At 46.2% G+C, this 15,118-nt stretch overlaps 1 protein-coding gene across 1 annotated transcript in view; it reads right to left on the bottom strand.

Annotated features, from left to right (window-relative positions):
* Nucleotides 1–15,118, bottom strand: part of ARID3B (AT-rich interaction domain 3B) — a 43,366-nt gene that overhangs the window by 12,406 nt on the left and 15,842 nt on the right. The window contains exons 3-4 of the mRNA XM_080930353.1: nt 5,876–5,947; nt 5,634–5,706 (exon numbers count right to left, since the gene is read on the bottom strand). Coding sequence (XP_080786479.1) covers nt 5,634–5,706; nt 5,876–5,947 — 145 coding nt within the window. The remainder of the gene's footprint in view (nt 1–5,633; nt 5,707–5,875; nt 5,948–15,118) is intronic.

Raw genomic sequence — 15,118 nt, forward strand, 5'->3', positions numbered from 1 at the left:
AAGTTTTGACTATGACCATACCTCCTCTTACATCAGAGTGCTAGCTCAGCATGCACAGATCCCTGAGTTCAAAGGTTAGCAAAAAGTTTGAAGGAGGTGGTGGGCTGTGGTCCTCCTCCTGTTTGCTTGTTAGTGGATCACACTTGCCAGAGTTCAGAGGACAGCAGCCAGGCCAGAACATAGATGGCTATCTGCTTCCTCTGCCATCCTCACCTAATGGTGTAAGAGGGCCAAAACCTTAGTGCAGTCTTTCCTTAGACCAGCCCTTAAGATGATGACTCACACTGTGACAGAGGGAACAGAAGACCATAACTAACTTAATTCTCATGTGCTAGTTCACATATGCAAGACTGTGAAGGGGGAAGGGGTGAATTTAATAAAAGTGAGGAATTTAAAATAATTGTACATTTAAAAAAATCAGACTCCCTTTTCCATTATTGTGAATAGCTGGGTGGTTACAGGGTATTAAATGACAGAGAAGGAAGAAAAACTGTATTTAGCAGTAGCTGGATCACAGGGGTGGGGCGTGGGGGGGGATAGAACTCAGACAAAGACTAACACTGAGTCACAGATTTGCATCTCAAGCTCTCACTTGTGGATAAACTCTAAAGATAAAGCGCCCAAACCCATTTCATCTGACGAACATCTTAGTCTGTTAGAAAGGGTGTCCTGGGCACAGAGCATTTACCACACCATACCCAGAGCACAGAAGAAACCACCTTCACCAAAAGGCAAAGCAATATATGTCAGAAACACTTCCTTGTCTGAGATGGATAGATAAGCACACAACAGAAGGAAAAACACTCAAATTGCACTTTGAGGCAGACCAAGCCTTTTTCCCACAGTAAATTCTTTGTATATACACATCAAAAACAGATCTAACAATCCACTGGGGAAAAGCAGGGGCAGTTGGCAGCCTGGACAGAACTGGTGGGAGGGCAGATCTTTGAGTAAGGTCTTCCTTGTGACCACACAGTTGCTTAGGATTGTGTAGGATGAGGGGCAGGGATGTAGAGCCAAGAAAGAATAAACTTGCTAGAGGGTACTCTGGGTGTTTTTCCTAAGTCCACTGCCTTATTCTGCCTCAGCAGATAGCAGCCTTCTTCCCATTGCTGAGCTGTCACATCTGTCCTTCCAAGAGACACAGCTGGCCTAGAGATGAGGATTTCCCTTTGTATGCAAACTTCTACTCTGTGTAAAGCAAATCCTCTGCTATACAGTGGCCAGTTGAGTGGGTATCCTATGCTACAGGAGGGACAGGGCTTCCATGTGTCTCTAAAAGCAGACCAAGCCACCACAAGGCTGCTGGTGTTAGGAACAGTCTCTAAAGACAGTGCAAGAAGGAAAGAGCACGGCCGAGGACTGGGGAGACTGATGCTGAGTCTGCTCTCTGGCTAGTCTCCTAACCTAGGGACTGATTCTTCACTGTCACATTTTAACTTTTCCACCCTACAGAGCTGGAGCTCTTGGTAGGAAAAGATCACTCAATTGATTGAAAATGTTATGCAAAGTCTCTGGGATAATATAACTGTAAAGTCACATCACCACTACCACCGCCACCACCAGATCATCATTTTTAATGAGCTCACACTTCTGGTTTTCCTCAGGCAAAGAGCGTTTCTTCCTTCTGACCATTGGAGTGGAAATGCAACTACCTACACATGGTCTCTGCTTACCAGACTTACAGACTGGCCCTCCCCATGAATAAAATTAGTACAAGATTTTATTTACACATGTTTGGCTTTATTTTTTACAACACGAGCACACACACATACAAACTCTCTCTCTCCCTCCCTCCCTCCCTCCCTCCCTCCCTCCCTCCCTCCCTCTCTCTCTCTCTCTCTCTCTCTCTCTCTCTCTCCTGAATACATGTGCAGCTAAAAAGGTTACCAGAACTCTAAAATCTAAGCATCATTCCTAGAACAGTGCTCTAGGAAAAGAGACTCTGGCTGCAACACAATGTGTGTCATTCAGCTTGGCTTTGGTCTGCAAAAGAAGGTGTTCTTCAACAAGAAAAAGGAAGAGACAGTTGGTCTTAAGAGAATCTAGGGGTGTTTTGTACAACTATTTTGCTAGAGACCGGCTAACAGGGCTTCTCTTGTCGTCTCTCCCCAGGGTAGACATGGTCTGCAGGGAGCTTTAGCAGAGCTACCATGGAAGGAGAACACAAAAGGTTCCCACTCTGACAAAGTGAACCTCCCGCATCTCCCAGATAAGGAAGGTGAGGCCAAGGAGAGGGCTTTGCTCAAGATGGTGGAGAAGATGGGGTGTTTGCCTGGCTTTGCACAATCCACAGCCTTTTTGTCTCCAAGGGCCTCATTTCCTCAGGCCAGCAGGAGCTCAGCCCACTGTGATCTTAGGCTCCTCTACTGGCAGACTGACCTATCGGGAGGGGAGGGGCTGCCAGGGTGCAAGTAACTAGTTCAGCCTAGAAACTAAAGGCCAAAGGCTGAAAGGCCCATCTGTTGCAGTTAATTCACCCAAATGTGTTAACAGGCGGGGACAGCACAAAGCAGCAGTTACAACCTGTGCCCCTTCCCACACGAGGGCTGTTTTTATCACCTGCAGCTGCAGTCATTTCAGGCGGCCTGCTGTGTACTGCTCTCTCAGAGCCCCAGCCACTTCCTCTGAGGTGCCGGTTATATAGAAGCTGCCCCAGCCGGCTCCCAGCCCAGGTGGGCATCACCAGGACTTTTAAATTCAGGTTTATACAGAAGATCCTGGGGAATCGACTGCTTATGCTTCCAATGTGCTAGGGTCCTGCAGTAGCTGACTTGCTGCAGAGATCCCAACTAAGAAGATCTACACCCTGAATGCCTTCTATCCCACTCTGAAGGTAACACGTAAGAACAAAGACAGCTTGCGTCACACAATTAAACCTGCTTCCCAGTCACCAGAACCACACTCTAAGCTAGGCTAGGAGCCAACAGTGTCCCAGGAAGGAGGTCCTGAGTCTGCCTTAACGGCTGTCACTATGCTCCTGGAGCTCACTTCCATGCTAAAGCAGGTGCTGGGTGGGGAGCTTGGGACGATACCTGACAAAAGCCAACCCCACAACCATGTAATATGGTGTCCATAGAGGACACTTTTGTTTGTTTGCTTTGTTTTTTTCCTGCACTGAAAACTTTCTACTTATTCTTTTCCATGACAAGACAGTGTCGCTCTTTCTAGAGGGAGATTGTCCCCAGAGGCCATTTGTGATATCTACAGGCAGGACCTCTTTGATACAGGATTTCTTGTTGCACAGGCTGGCTTCCAACACACCATGTAGCTGAGGTTGGCCTTGAACTCTAATCCTGCTTCTATCTCCTAGGTGGAGAGATTTTAGGTATATGCTGTTGGGATTCTGTAAACCCCACCCCTCAATTACCTGGCAGTAGCCAGGTATGCTCCACCCCAGTGACCTGACACTATAAAAGGGGCTGCTTGTCCCCTCCTCTCTCTCGCCTCCTGGCTCTCTTGCTCTTCCACCCCTATCCCTCCTCTTCCCCTTCCCTTCCCCCCTCTCTCCACGTGCTCATGGCCTCTACTCCTCTATTCCTCTCCCCCCCTGCCTCTACCACCCTCTTAACTCTCCCATGACCTGAATAAACTCTATTCTGTACTATATCATTGTGTAGCTGGTCCCTCAGGGGGAAGGGATTCCCAACACGGACCCCCCCCCAGAGGCATCCCCCTTACCCCCAGGCCTTGCCGCACCTCCATGGGCCATATGCCCCCCACTCCCTTCATCTTTCCCCTAACATTGGTGCTGTAACCCGGGAAGTCATCTTTTCACAACATTGGTGCCCCGTGACTTTTCCTTTCATATGCCCTACACCTGGCTTCTAGAGACACTTTTTGGTTGTCATGACTGAACACTGCTATCGGTCTTTCCTGGGAAGAGGCCATCCTATTGCTAATATCTGCAGTGTACAAGTTTACTTCCATAAAAACGGGGATCCAGTCCCTATAGTCAGCAGCTGCTAAGGCCAAGAAAACCTGCATTAGACTAACCAGCGTGAGATGCAGTATGTTTCCTCTCTTGGGACAGCCCAAGGAAAGCAGGGCCACTGCTTTGAACTATAGTTCTGTTATGGGAAGGAAGCAGATCTACAGCAGTCCAGGTAGCTTAGCCACCGACAGGGCAAGGGAGTCAGGAGAACCAACAAGATGCAGACAGCAAACACCCTGAGCATCAACCCGCCTGGCTCCAGAGATAAAGGTGTGACAAAGTGACTGTCCTTCAGGAAACACAGAGGAGGACACAGTCACCCATCCTCACTCATGACTAGGCTGATCTAGCTTACGTCTTTTTTATAAGATCCTTCTGGGAAGAGAGGAAGATAATAAAGTAGAGAAATAAAGCAGGGGCCCCGCCACTGATTAAAACCTATACTGCTTCAGCAGCCCCTCTGAGACAGGGGCAGCCCCTGGCTTTGCACCAGCTGGGCAGGAGGAGCTTGTAAATAATTAAAAGGCAATTGGAAGGCGAGACTAAAGTATTAAGTGGATTTCTCTCTCTTAGGGCGTAGAGAGTCTCTCTGCTGCCAGTCACATTATCTTTCAGGGCTGTATTTTTGTTTTTCACTCACACACACCGGCTCCAGATAACTGCTAGAGGAGTAAACTAATTAGCGCTGCGTATACTGCTCTGCTAGGCTTGGAGACAGAGGAACAAAGCCCCCAATCTTTCTATTGCCTTTTAAAGAAAGCCAGCAGTGATACTCATTGCCATGAAGGCATAAGGCTTTTGAAAAAAGGAGGAGGAAAAAGGGAGAAGGGGTGGAGAGTCAGTGGTGGGGAGGAAAGAAAGCGGAGAATGAGAAAGGGGGAGGGAGGGAACAATCAAACAGGAACAGTAGCTCAGCCTACAACAAGAACAAGGACAACACCCTTCCAGATCTTAAGCTACCGACAGACCTCAAGGGATGTGTGCTCAGGTATTAGCAGGGTCTGGTGGGGCCCAGTGGCTCCAGTGGGTATATATATCCTGTGGGTGATGAACGTGGAGCTACATAAACTGCTATGGGTTGCCTCATAGAGTGGCTGAAGTCCTGGCCATGCTTCCTGAGGCCTGACATAGCTAAACCCATTGCTATGACAGGATAAAGCCAGGAAGCTGAGTCACTGGGCTCAAGACTCAGTTACGACATGGTCCAGAGTGGAGCCAGCTATCTGGGGTAGGGGTGAAGGGTGGGCAGGACAAAGAAATGAGAAGTGGATTATGAATGGGTGTCTCCATACTGGGCAGTTAACCTGCAGGAATATTCCAACTGTGTCAAAGAGATCCAGTAGATAATGCTGGCCATTCCTCTACATGGAACCTTTCACGTTTTCCAGAATAACCCAAGGGGTTCCCTATATGTTTCTACTTACCTTTCTCTATCCACATGGGACTAACTACCCACCTACAGTACATGCCACATGCTGACTTAAGTGAGATCTGAGGCAGCTATAAGGCTACAATAAAAACACATGGATTTGAAATGTCTCTAGAGATCAATTAATTAGAAAAGAGACAAAAATAAGGCAGAACCAAATCCATCTGTTGCTAAGGTCCTCTCTGTTCCCTTTAATCTGGTTGCCAATTATTTAAATGATTCTTGGACAAGGAGGATGGGCAACAGTGACACAGCAGTCACCGCACGTACCTCTCTTCTGCATGAAGATGAAGAGGTCATCCAGAAATTCTTTCCTTTCAGGATCACCGTCCAGTTCATACAGCTGCGGGCCGGACCCCAAGAGAAAACACAATGAAACATCCCATCTCCAGGTGCCATCCCAAGTGCCTACAGGTATCTGAGTAACTATACGTGTGCCACTCACATGGGTATGTGTAGGGGGTAAGACAGCCCAGTGCAGAGCTGCTTCTATAGCTTAAGACGTTACAGACCTTGGCAAAATCTCGAGAGATCTCTCTTCCCCGGCCTCCATCAGCATCGTCACTCCAGGCCAAAGCACCATTCTGAAGGAGACAAAGCACAGCATTGACAGGGAGAGTGGGAATCATGTAAGTGGAAAGGGGAGACCTTCATTCAGGGAGACACGACAACCCTCAGCACTCCTGTTTGCCTGCCGCCCACTAGAAGGGCCTAGTCAGGACCCTCCACTACTCTTTGAGAACCTCCTATTTGCTTTGGAGAATGGTTTCAAAATATGGTATGTGGTTTGGTCTGTGGGTGGGTTTCAAAAAGATCTTCTCCCTTTACTGGCAAAGATGGATATTGGTCGTGCTTGATAATGCTGAGAAGGACCCAAAGCCTAGGGTCCCAAGAACCCCCATTCCAACTGACTTTCTAGAAACGATCATTCATTGAACAATGGGTGCAAAGATGCTCAGCTCGGTTCCCAGCACCCCACTGTGAGTGGTCAAAGGGCAAGGGAGTGAGGCAAAGATCCACAAGCTGTTGTCTTTCAACATAGCCTCCCATCAGCCCCAAGCCTGGTGAGGAGAATGCTTGATCATGCCCCAGGTGCAGAGTAGGCACAAAAACTAATTTTCATTAGGGAATTAAAACACAAAACATACAAGCAAAACACCCAAGCTTTGGTTAGAACAAAGCAATGCCATTCAGTTGAGTAGGAGGAAAGGGGAAGTGCTCATGTTCCTTACTCAGCCAGGTGGCTTTACTCCCCTTCTGCAGGAAACCCACCCTGTACCCCAGCTGCATTAACAATCCCAGAATCAGACTCTCTCTGCTGCTACTTCAGAATTTCAGTCTTTTGGAATTTTGTCATCATCATCAGAAAGGAATGTTCCCTGATAGAAAATCAATTGTACCTATTTTCTTTCTAGCTCATCACAACACCACACTGCCTGCTACTTAATCAATTTGCTATTTGAACTAAAAATCTATTCAACAAATACACAAATGCATATAACAGAGATGGCCCAGCAGCCTCAGTGCCTGGGGCAAGTATGACATCTCCCAGGGCCCTTCTCCGGTCACTGTGTCTTGGTGGATGCAATTCTACCTTGAGCCTGTGACAATGCTCCCTTGTTCTCTCTCCTGAACCACAGGCACACCACCCTGCTAGCAGGAGTATGTAAAGGGCTAGAGGAAGGCATGGGGGTTAGGAGTGGGAACTTCTCTGGAGAACATCCTTTGGATTGCACAGAAATCTTGTTCTAAAATCGTGCAACAATAGTCTGGGAAAGTTCTGCTTCGTACACACAGGCACACACCAGACCCCTGTAGGCCTGGAAACAAGAGGCATTATTTAGCTATATTTTGAGGCCACACTTTGCTTTCCCTACTCAGATTTGTTTCTCAGATGCAGATCCACTTCTTCCTCACAGCAGCAACAGCACACAGTGAGACAGAGAAGTGACCCCTTGTCAGTTGAAATAAAACAGGCTACACCAAATTGGTTTCCTGCTTATCTAGTCAACGATGTGTGTAAGGAAGTGCTTGGTCAGGGACTGCACACACCAGGCCCAGAGGGAGACACTGTTACCAGTGTCCTTCCAAGCCAATAACCAAGTAAAAGCATTGTGGGTTTTTGTTTTTTCTTTTCAGTTGTTAAATTCAACTTCACACTGTAATGATAGTCACCAGGAATCTAGTATCATCTGGTGACAACCAGCACAATGAATAATCAAGATGAATTATGTCTGTCAGGTCAGCAAAACCAGTTACATTTGAACCCCTTTCAAAGGGCTTCAGTAGGTTGCCCTAATGCCCAATGATTTTGTTTAGCCAGTAATTCCTGCTGGAAAGTCAATTATCCTGGGAGCTCCTATTGGCTGGAGGACATTTAATGGGGGATCACTGGGCTTCTGTTATGTCAGCTGTTTACTGTGGCAGCTCAATTTCCAACTCTGCAGCTAGAGATCTGAGGCGATGCTCACAGAAGCTCACAGGAGAATTCTTTATCAGTCCCCAAGATGAAAACACTGGGTTTTTGCTAATTACAGTAACTTGCAGGCATTCCAAAGGCTGAGGAACTGTGTCACGCTCAGTTGGAGGGAAAGGACCTAATCCACAACCTTGAATGAGTGGGGCTTTCAGAAGTGGGGGGAGGGGTGTGAGAACAAGCATGCCAGTGTGGCCACCTTAGGGCTATGTGTGAAAATAAACACCCAAGTGCCAGCAGAGCCCCAGAGACAGCAAAGAGAAGAACACTGGGGATGAGGAGGGGGTAGGAGAGAGGCTGATATCCGCTATGTCTTCACCAATTTCTTCAGCTCTACCCTAATAGCAAGGAATTATTAGTATAGCCATTTAGTAGGAAACAGCTTAGAATGTGCTGGGTCAGGAGAGGAGTCAGCTAAGGGGAAGGTGGGGTGGAGGGAGTGGAGGAGAAGGAAGAACTGTGAACAACACTATAACGTGAGTGCCAATGTTTGCTAAAGTGATGGGGTTTTATCCAGAAACATCTCTAACCCAGTGGCCACATGACAGAATGAGATACTGAACTTTATTATTATTTTTTAAATGCAAGGCAAAAATAACCCTCCTTGTGGGGTTCAAGACAGGGTTTCTCTGTGTAAATTTAACTGCCTTGGAACTTGCTCTGGAGACTAGGCTGGCCTCAAACTCAGAGATCTATCAACCTCTGTCTCTCAAGTGCTGGGATTAATAGAGTGCGCCACACTGCTCAGTGACAGTCCATTTCTTAGTTTAAAATATTTGGTTGGGGCCTATGCAGAAACCTCTCATATTATTTCATCTTGAGGCAGTTAAACTTTATTCGGCTTTACAGTTTTTATTTGTTTTTGTGTTTTAGCTATAGTGAAACTAACCCTGCATCCTGCCTGCCCACATCACAGTGCAGCTGGAATGGCAGTTTTTCTTGATGAAAGTGGCTAGTTTCCCTTCTGGTTATCTGTGCCCCTTCATCTCAAATTTTAAGCATCTTCAGGTTGTCCCTAGCCCCCAGCACAGTGACAGCACTGATAGCAGCCAGGAGACCTGGTCAGTTTCCCTGGGACTCACTGTCTCCTCTGTCATCCCTTCTGCCTGCAGTGAAAGGGTTCATTACAGTTCTTTTCTGTTTACAGTTCTGACTGGATGCTATAAACCGATGCTGAAAATAGCTCACTTATGCAATTCAAGTTTTCTTGACCACCTGGATGTGGACATGATTAACTAAAAAGTCATCAGCCCTAAGATAATTTTTCTTAGATACCAAGTGTGACTGACAGACTGCAGCAGTGAGGAAAAAAAGAAAAGTAGAGGCAGAGGGACGGAGAAGGGGTAAAACACACGCCAAGAGACATCACACCCTCTGTCATCACCAGGGGTCCGTAAAGAGAAGAGTCACTGCCTGCCAGGAACCGGCTTTGAAGCCACTGGCACAGGCAGCAGTATTAAAGAGGAAGTAAGGGTAGAAGTCAACAGTAGCCAATGGTTACTTATTGCCATTTACAGCCTCCTCTCACTTCAAAATCCTTTTAACATCTTTGATCTCACCAGGAGCTCACAGGAAACGGACAGTTTGTCTCCAAATACCCACCAAAGACTAGTTTTAGCTGCCATAGCCACATTCAACTCATCTCCCCCAGGGGAACCAGGCTATTTTGCCTTTAAAGGCCTTCAAAAGGCAGTGAAAGACTGGGAGAGAGAAAGGGGCAGGAAGGTAGTATCGGATACAGCGCCCTAGATGACTGTCCTCCTTACTCCCACGTATGGAAATGGTTTGAGTTGGAGAAAACATGGGATCAATGGAGAATTTGAAAAGCCTCTTGCTGTACTCTCTCAACTCCTAACTGGGTTTGCCTGGCTTGCTGGGTGCTGAGCTGCTACCTCCTAGGTGGCAAAGAACACTTAATGTGCTCTGCATAGGGGAATTAAGTATGCAAAGGGGAGAAAGGGGCAGAGAGAGAAAAGCCTGTCTATAGAATAGCCAAACTTGGCCTGAGTGGTCTATCAATGAGAGAATCTTTTATTCCTTATTTTTTTCACTGGCTTCATCTATGTATTTCAGCCAAATGAAAATTGGCCTCTCTTGCCCTAGAGTTGAGACCCATCAAAAAGAGAAACCTTTACCTCTACCTCCAAAACAGACCGTCTACTCTAGGATGACGCTCTTTCCCACAGGGAGAAAGGAGATCAGGGGGAAGGAAAGTGGAGGGAGATCACACTTCTTACTGGACCAGAGGAATGTGACACTTTACACTGTGACATGTACATATCAAGGTCTCAAAATAAGATAAGTCAGTTTTAAATGACGGCTATTTAAAATTAAAACACTGAACCTCTAATTTCTCAATCCTCGCAGATCAACAAAGCAGGGGAAAGTGAACAGACCATTCTTTGGGAATCTAAAAAGCTGCCTGTGGAAGGAAGGAGCCAGGCTTAGTTTTAGCCAGCAACAGTGCAGCAGCTGACCTGGCCCGGAAGATCTCTGCTCTACAGATAAAGGCCTTCTTCTAACAGAACTGCCTGGCAATGGAGAAAACCGTCTCAGGAAGCAAGCAGATGTGTGGTTCCAGACGACTATCTATCTGGAATCCCACGGTTTGGAATCTCGTACAAGGTGGGGTTGGGACCATGTGGCTTTTACCTTTTCTCTTTTGGGAAGCAAAAATGTGGTGATAAATTCAATCAGTCCAGATTTCTTTGAGAACCCACCAGGTAAGGCAAGCTGCTGAGGAAAAGCTTTCCAATACAAAAGTGGTTCCCACCACTGGGAGGGTTACCAAGGAGCCAGAAAAACAAGATGAACATGCATACATAGAGTAAGGCTACAAAGACCAGATCACCAGGCGCTTGCGAGGTAGAGGGTGGAGGCTCAGAGCTGGAGGTTAGAGTAGCCTCGAGGAATATGGGCTGAGGGAGATTTATAGTCCAAATGAGCATGAGGAAGGGGATAAACAAGGCATGTTTTGGCAGGAGGATGTTAGTATGCCAAGTAAATGTTTAAAGTGGAAACAGGCTGCGAAATGCCTTGAATACCAGGAGGAAATGTAAACGTAATGCTCAACTGTGAACAGTGGGGGGGCAGCAGCCGATTCTGAAATGAAAAGAACTGGGATGAAATCAATATTCTGAGCAGCTCTAACAAACGACTTTTGTTAGAAAGTCCTTTATACACACGGATGTACAGACACCTCACAGAGCTAGGGCCGTGGTGTCTTTTACTTTGCAGCTTTTTTCTTGTTCCAGTTGTTCATATACAAACTTCTGATCTCCTGAGAGAAACTAGACTTTCTGAGAGGTTCTGAGGGGAGAAAACAAGACAGATCAAAGCCTCCAATTTAGTGAAGCTTATGGGGGAGATAAACAATTTTAAATAATATCTGTGCTAAGGATGTAGCTTAATGGTAGTGCTCACTCCTGGTTCAATTTCCAACACTGTGGGAGGAAACAATGTAAGTTTTTAAAAAGATACTGACCAGGCAGGCCATGGCTCTAACCCTTGTCTATGGTTTCCTTAAGCATTATTTTTTTTCTACATTAACTTCTTTTGAAACAGGGTCTTAGCAGTTACAGCCTGGCCTGGAATGTGCTACGTAGACCAGGCTTGCCTCGAATTCATAAAACATCTGTCTGCCTCCTAAGTGCTGGAATTAAAGACATGCACCACCACACCCAGCCCTGCATTAACTTTTAAGTTATTTTAAAATAATTTTTCTCTTACATGTATGTGTGTGTTTGTGTGTACCACGCACATGTAGGAGCCCTTGGAGCTAAGAAGAAGGAAGCAAATCCCCGGAACTGAAGTTACAGGTGGCATTAAGCCATGTGGGTGCTGGGAAGCCAGTGCTCTTAACCACTGACCCGTTTCACTAGTCCAGACATTAACTTCTGACCCACTGTATACTACTCCCTGTCCCCGTACCTCCCCCTTCCCCTAGTGATGCAGACCAGTACTTAGGAAGCACCGAAAGCACAGAGTAGCCTACCATAGAAGCAGCTAGTCCTTCAGGCAAAACAAGTCTGAGTCTATCTTTTTAGTATCTCCAGTGGTGACTTATAGTGCCAATATAGTGTCTGTATAAATAATGATGGGTGGGTGGCGTTGTCAACTAAGAACCTGGGTTAGGTGAGAGTTGGGCAGAAACAGGCGAAATGACTTTCCTAAAGAACACCAACTCAGAGAATCAGTTGGATTGGGCTGAGGGAATGAAAGAGAGGATGATTGAATTCTTGAGGGAGAGAAGTATGCTCCTGTGCAAACAGAGAGAAGCCAGGCAGGGGATCAAGCAGGAAGCCTTTGAGCACTAATGAAAACAGACCACTGTCTAGGGGATAGGGTGACAATACCAGTCCCACAGCTAGGAAGAAAGCCAGGTTAGAGGAGAGAAGCCAGAGGCTTTATTATTGCCAAGTGGGGGGAAAAGGTCTAATATTAGCAAATGCCTCCAGACCCAAGAAGGCTTGGCTTTTGTTTTCCCTGGATTGGGGGTGGCAGGAACAACCCCAGCAGGCCACGCCTCTAAGACCTCAGGAGCCAGCCTGCATTCCTCAGAGCCCTACCTCCCTGGAGCCCGGAGCCTGACTTTAAAGCAGCTAAGTATCTAGGCTATTTTAGGATTACTCCTTGACCACCTGGAATATCTTATTAAAGCCCAGCTCAGATGTCCAAAGCAATTTAGTTCCCATTCCTCACTTCTCCTCAGGGCAAAAATTAACCCTTTCCCCAGGGTAAGCACAGAGGTGAGGCTACCACTAACGCTTCACTTAGGGTCACTACATTCTGACACCTATAAGAGATGTCCTTTAAAAAGAAAAGGCTTTCCTTAAATGCCTTTGTGCAAACTGATAATTCTTGCATCTTGAGCATTCTCTGAAACAACAGACCGGTAAAGCACGCCCTGTCCACAATCTGGTAGATATGGGCCCCAAAGGCAAGGATCTAGGCAAATTCCTAGGAACTGACCCTCAAAGTAGTCATTAGCAAAATCACAGGCTTCAAAGGTGCTGATCTCAGCTCCTGGGTGCCAATTAATTGTTCTGAAATAAAATTCCCTATCTGAAGTATTGAGGCTGAGGATGGCTTTGTTTGTTTGTTCGTTTTTTTCCATAACAAGCAACACATAACTACTTTTGTCCAGAATTATATGCGCCATATATGTGACAGCTTTACTGATGTGATGTTGAAAATATTTCCTAGATCTTAGCTTGAAGGAAAGAAAACCACTGCGGATCTCATCCCATTTTAACTGACTGCAGAAGGAAGGGGGCAGGGTTACAGGGGACTCCTGAGGGGAGAGGGGGGCCCCAGGAAGTCAAACAGATACTGTTAGAAGTACACTGATAAGATCAGGATTGCTGCTCTTAACTAAAGCACTCCAGCCCTGGAAGCACTGGAACTGTAACTATCAGATGCTCGCCTTCCGCTGTCAGGTAACTTCAGCAGGAACCAGAAAGAGCTTGCCCACCTCCTGAGTCACAGAGATCATTCAAACTCAGTGGCTTGGAAAAAGAGCCAAGTGACACTTTTTCTGATTAAGCAGCAGAAAGGGGGCAGGGTGAGGAAAAGAGAGAATATGATCCTACATTCTCATCTGGGCACAAAATCACATCATACAATCAAGAACACTGGCCAGAAACAAGGAGACACAGGTAAACACAGTTGGTGATGAGAGGACCCAATGCCAGGCAGGGCTGGCAGGAGGAAGCCCAGCACCACAGCCCTTCCCAACCCTCCCAGCTGTCTCTTGTGTTTCCAACAAACTGCTGGCTTGGAGCTTACTCAGAGCTGCAGAGCCCGTGAGGACAACTAGGATGTGGCTCGGTTAGGATACTGGCCAGTCACTGCTCTGCGTGTCTCATAAGACACAAACATTTAAGAAAAAAACCTATCATGTGTCAGCCTATAAATGTTTTTGAAAAACCACTCTTTGTTGTTTGTTAGGGTTCGTGTGTAGCCAAGTGGGCTAAAACTTTCCACTTTCCTGTTTCAAGCTCCCAAAATGCTGGGATGGCACACATGAGCTACCAGGCTCAGGTTAATGTTTCACTTTACTATTTACTTACGTGTATGTGTCTGTGTAGATATGTGTAGTGCATATGGGTACCGTGCAGTGCAGGTATTCACAGAGGGAGTCAGATCCAGAAGCTGGAGTTTGGGGGGGGGGGGGTGTGAGACACCCAACACGGGGCACAGTACTTACAAGAACAGCAAGAGCTCTTAACCACTGAGCCATCTCTCTAGCCTCTCAAGTTTACTTTAGATTCTAAGTTTGTACTCTGAATTTATCTATAGTTGTTTTCTGAGGTAAGTGACTATAAAACACAAGGAAAGGGTGAAATGTACCTTTGTGATTAAGAGCTTGCCTACTGCAGTGGCTCTTCCTGGTTGTCAACTTGACTATATCTGGAATGAACGACAATCCAGAACTGGAAGGCTCACCTGTGATCCTGATCTTGAGGCTGGGGGATACAAGTTTCTGACCTGGATCTTGGCGTGGAGATCTTGAGTCATAGTGGCTATGAATCCCAGGACATTGAGGCAAGAAGATCTCTGAGCTCAAGGTAAACTGGGACAAAGTGAGTTTCAGATTCAGGTATGGTGGTACATAACTTTCCTTTGGGACACACCTTCTGTTGGAGACCTACATAAGGACATTAGAAGAAGGAAGGCTCTCTCTCTTCACCTGCTTGCCTCGTGTGGCTGAGCAACTGCTAGATCCTTGCACCTCCATTCACAGCTGCTGCTGACCATTGTTGGGGAGTTGGACAACAAACTATAAGTCACCAACAAATTCCCTTACTAAACAGAGACCACCCATAAGTTCTGTGACTCTAGAGAACCCTAACACACCTAGCATGTACCAGAACCTAAGTTCAATCTTCAGTACTACCAAAGAAACAAGCAAGAAACCACACACACACAGCTTTATGAACTTTCACAATAGATAGCTACAGTATTGAGGAAAAAGCAAGTTGAAGTACAACATGCAAGGCTCCTGTTTTTGTTAAAAATATAAACAAAATACATGATTTTTAAACATCTGAAAAGGTACAGACTTACCAAGAAACCACTCCAAAGTCCTGCTGACTTTTACTTTATACATTTTAAACCATATATCATTTTTACTTCTCAAATATCTTAAAATACATTTGACAGAAATAATGAATTAAACTTGTAAGCCCAATACTTGGGAGGCAGAGGCAGGAGGATTCTAAGTTTGAGGCCAGCAAAGGCTTGAGTGATATCCTTTCTCAAATTTTTAAAAATTATA

This window comes from Micromys minutus (genome assembly GCF_963924665.1).
Source record: "Micromys minutus genome assembly, chromosome: 16".
NCBI classification, from domain to species: Eukaryota; Metazoa; Chordata; class Mammalia; order Rodentia; family Muridae; genus Micromys; species Micromys minutus.